At 55.2% G+C, this 4,218-nt stretch overlaps 1 protein-coding gene across 2 annotated transcripts; it reads right to left on the reverse strand.

Annotated features, from left to right (window-relative positions):
- Positions 1 to 133: 133 nt before the first annotated feature.
- LOC111734390 (probable ATP-dependent RNA helicase DHX34) lies at positions 134 to 3,671 on the reverse strand. Of its 2 annotated transcripts, none has more exons than XR_002778430.1 (2): positions 3,580 to 3,663; positions 134 to 1,774 (listed from the first exon to the last, which is right to left on the reverse strand). XR_002778430.1 is itself a non-coding variant. In XM_023526569.1 (2 exons), exon 2 carries the CDS (start codon positions 1,535 to 1,537, stop codon positions 1,013 to 1,015), a length of 525 nt encoding a protein of 174 aa, XP_023382337.1. In that variant the 5' UTR covers positions 1,538 to 1,774; positions 3,584 to 3,671; the 3' UTR covers positions 134 to 1,012. The 2 variants fall into 2 exon arrangements, 1 of the variants encoding a protein (XP_023382337.1); XM_023526569.1 differs by having other exon boundaries at positions 3,584 to 3,671.
- Positions 3,672 to 4,218: the final 547 nt, after the last annotated feature.

Below are 4,218 nucleotides of genomic sequence, written 5' to 3' on the forward strand. Positions count from 1 at the left end.
ACCTGGGTCACGCTGCTTTACCTCTCTGCATCCGGTTCCTCGTCCCTACTTTGGATTGATAGGATTACCTACCCCACAGGGTTTCTGTGAGGATCAATTATGTACATAAAACACACAGCTTAGCCCACAGTAAGCACTAGGTGAGTGGTTTTTTTTTTTATCATCATCATCATTAGGCGAGCTGCTGAGGCTGGAAAGACAGAAAAAGCCCAGGTCCTTTATGACATCGCTGATTCATTTAAGTAACCGAGCCTGAAACCTCTCCACCTTGGGGCTTCAGGTTAGAGAAAACGGTACAGTTTCCTTACAGTCCGAGCCAGCGTTTCTCAAACAGCAGATTACGCGGGTCAGGAACTCCACGAAGTAGGTCATGATCAGCATTTTTTAAAAATGAAATCGAATGAGTAGACACTATCACGTGCAAAAAGGGGCTGGTGTGCACCTCTCACGCATGCGTGAGCCTGCGGCAGATGCTCCCCACCGCCCCCCAACTGCCTTTCCCTCCTCTTCCTGAGCACAGAGACTACACTTCCCAGCCTCCCCTGCAGTGCGCTGTGGCCAGGGGAGCTCTAGCCTGGTGGTAGAGGGAAGTACATCCCCGCGGACCTGGCCCTCAAAGCCCCACAAACCCGTCTCCGACGGGGCTGACTGAGGCACAAGAGGGAAGGGGTCTGGGTCCCTGGATACAGGAAACTGCCCGCCAGCCCGAGGAGAGTCCTTCTGCGCTGGCCGTGCTGGCAGTGGGTGTCCTTGTCTGGTCTACGAGCAGCTACCAAGATGTGAGCCACCACGTAACACGTGTCGAGAAAGCCCAGCTCTAAACGCCACTTGTTTTTGGGTTTTCTGTTATACCTGAAAGCACTCCACTGAGTCACGAGGTTCTTCCGTGACCCTGCGAATCTGGGGGACGATTCTCCCCTCAAAGTGGCATCAGACATTTGGGAGAAAGGAACACCCCGGTCGCCTGGCCAGCCCCACCCTTCTTGGCCCTGAACTCTGGGACTGGTCTCGTCTAACCGCCTCCCAGTCGTCCCGGGCACCAGCGCTCGGGACGCTCCCCTCCCCTCACCTGCAGTCTGGCCAGCCGCCCGAAGGCCTGCTTCTGGCTGAAGTCCAGGTAATGCAACAGAGCTTGGCGGAACTCGGACACTCTCTCCGGGGACAGGCGCCTGCCCGGCCACTGAGAGGCCCTGGCATCGGGGCCCAGGACAGAGAGGTTGATGCGGTAACGCGAGTCGTAAGCTCCAGGTAGGTCGGCCAGTGCTGGGATGCAGGGCTTGGGACGCCCAGGGTCTTTCTCCTCCTTCCTGGGGGTCCTGAGATTCTGGAATCTCTGTAAACGTTCGAAGAAGGTCCAGAACTTCTGGCACTCCTCGGAGCCCTGGCGGATATAATCCTCGTCGCGGAAAAAGGCGTCTTCGAACAGACGCCGGGTCTCTGGACAATTCCAGTCCCATTTCTCTAGGGCCTCCTCCTCGCTGGGATCCCGGGGTCGGTCCCGGTGAGCCCTGCCCTCCCTTATCCTGGGAGCAGCCATCACAACGTTGTCACAAAACTGGCCTCAGTCAAGATTCTCATCCATCCCCACCTCCTGCAGTGAGAGGCCAGTGCCTGCAATAAGGAACTCAGGAGTGGTCCAGGATCACTGGACTACGTAGGCGACGGCAGAGTAAGTGGCCAGGGTCAAGCTGGTGACACACAGGGCACCTCACGACTCCTGCAGTGATCTCTGGGATGGACACAAGTTCATGCTGGGTTTCCAGGCCCTGAATACCTAGGGAAGAGACCAGAAGACACTCATATGTTTTTAGAAACATTTATTGAGAGCCTGCTATTTCGCAAACACTGGACTAAGAAAAGGGACAGTATAGAGTAAGGTCACCTGAGCCCCCACAAGTGGTCATGCTCACATGCAAGAGATAGACATGTCACCAGAATGAGAATTCAGTGGCTGGGGCTGTGATACGGGAAGCCCAGGGGTCTGTGGGAGCCTCCCCTGACCCCAACCACGAGAAGTGTGTTATAACCAAGAGTACTCTGGGTCTACTGATTGAGACGAAGTGCGCAAGTTTGCAAGTGTTGCGTTTCGTGCATATCGCTTTTGCTGCCTGGCACACCCCTTCCTTCTTCTTCCGAACAGGAGGTATCTTCCTTGGGAGAGTAGCCCTTCCTGGATTCCACACGGTTCTGATGGCCTTTAACCCAGAAACCGCCTATTGGCTAGGCAAATGACAAAAGTCTGGCCCATCATGGGACCCTACGCTCCCTCGAACCAGTGCTCGGACTGAGATGAGGACACCACTCAAAGCGAGTTAACTGAGACCTCTCTAGAATTCACACCGGGTTACTACAAAGCTCTGATTTTATCTACTGCGGCTAGACAAAGCCGACATAAACCCGGAACTCTTGGTAGTATCTCCTGAAGATGATCATCTTCCCTGATATTTATCCTAGGGAAAAGTCTGCACGTGGGCACAGAGCAGCTGACACAAGGAAGGTCACTGAGCCACTACGAGAAGAGAAGGAGAGGGAGGGGGCAGAAGCTTGGCGACATCATTTAGTGCCTGAGGCTTAGTTCCCTCCAACCCTCCACTACCCAGCTACAGGAGAAAACGTCTTTTTGCTTAAAGGTGGGTTTCTGCCTCACAGATGCCTGTGTCCTAACTAACATAGACCATACACGCATATGTGCAGTTTTCTGCAGGGGAGTCCATCAGAGACTCTTAAAAGGGTTTATGATCTTAAAAGGGTTCTGAGCATTCTCACGGTAAAGGCTTTGAGGTCGGGAAGATCTGGGTTTGAACCGCAGCTTCGTCATTTATTAGATGTGTGATCACTGGCAAATTAACTTAAGGCTGTTTCCTTCATCTATCAAACACAGACAATATCCCTCAAAACACGTTAGTGTTTATCACCTAGCCTGGTACACAGAAGCTAAACGGTAACTAGCACTCAAGTCCAGCGCTTTCTCCCAATGGTGACTAACACAGGAAAAACAGCGAGAACCAGGGACACATAACCTGGAAAAAATTACACTCAAACGGCCACAAATGGCCTTCATAATGACATTGGCAATGCTTCCACTTGCTCTGCCTCCAGTCTGTCAAGACCCTCACGGAACAGAGCTTGGAGCTTCGATCTCTGCGGTCTCAGGGGAACTCGGGCCGACTCGGGGAGTCATTAGAGCCAGGGACAGGTTTCATCCGAGGAAGAACTGGCGAACTGGCAGAGTTGTTTCCCACAGGACCAGCAGCTGTGAGCCTCTCCCGGTGGAACCCATCGGCCTCTTGCCCTCGACCTCTCTCGTTCGCAGCTTCCCTCCTCTCCCGACCTCCCGCTCCCTCGGTCCCTCAGTTTCTCGCAGCTTCTGTCGTGCAACCATTTCTCGGGCCTCTCTGTCCCCCTGGTTATTCGAGGACGCCCCGGCTCTATCTCCGTCCGCTTCCCCCGGCCCCTCCTCCAACATATTTCCTCATCTCGGGATCTCCCGCCACCCATCAGCTCGCTCCCTGGACACCCCGGACCCCGCCCCACTGCCACCGCCCAACAACCGCCACGCGTAGGCGCCGCGTCCGTCACCTACAGAACCGCCGCGAGGGCTTCAACTTCCGGTCTCCAGCGCCCCGCGCGCGCCCAGAGCCGGTGCTGCGCTTGCGCATGTCGTCCCCGCGGCTCGGCCCCGCCCCGCCACGGACGGAAGAGCCAATGGGCAGCTGCGAACGCTCACACATCACTCTGCGCCTGCGCCCGCTCTCGCTCCGGCCCCGCCTCCCTTCGGACGGAGTCGCGGGTGACGCCCCGCCCTCTAGGGACCGAGAGAGGCGCTGCGACCCGGGCACTAAATGGCCACTTGGCTCCCGAAATCACCCAGGCGCTGGGATTTTAAACTACCGTAGGGGCGGGGGTTGTTTTAAAACTCCCTCGTTGGGTTATAATAGTGGCCGGAGCACAGACACTATTGAAACACTCCCGAGATTTACTCATTATAATTCAACAGAGCAGGAGACAGGCGAAGAGTGAGGCTATTTGAAGCACCATGGTAAGAGACATCTAAAAAGTGGCATCTGAGCAGAGAGCTGAAAAAAGTGAAAGCTGAAAAGAGTGGGAACCGTGGACACCCCCTCGGGGAGAGCATTCTAGGTAGAGGAAACAGCAAATGCAAAAAATGAGATGGCGACTGGCTGGGTGGATTCAAGGACCGGCAAGCGGGCGTGTGTG

This window comes from Pteropus vampyrus, unplaced genomic scaffold (assembly GCF_000151845.1).
Source record: "Pteropus vampyrus isolate Shadow unplaced genomic scaffold, Pvam_2.0 Scaffold1084, whole genome shotgun sequence".
Taxonomy (NCBI): domain Eukaryota; kingdom Metazoa; phylum Chordata; class Mammalia; order Chiroptera; family Pteropodidae; genus Pteropus; species Pteropus vampyrus.

Coding starts and splice junctions, on each gene's coding strand:
- LOC111734390 (XM_023526569.1), bottom strand. CDS start 1,537: ATGGCTGCTCCCAGGATAAGGGAGGGCAGGGCTCACCGGGACCGACCC.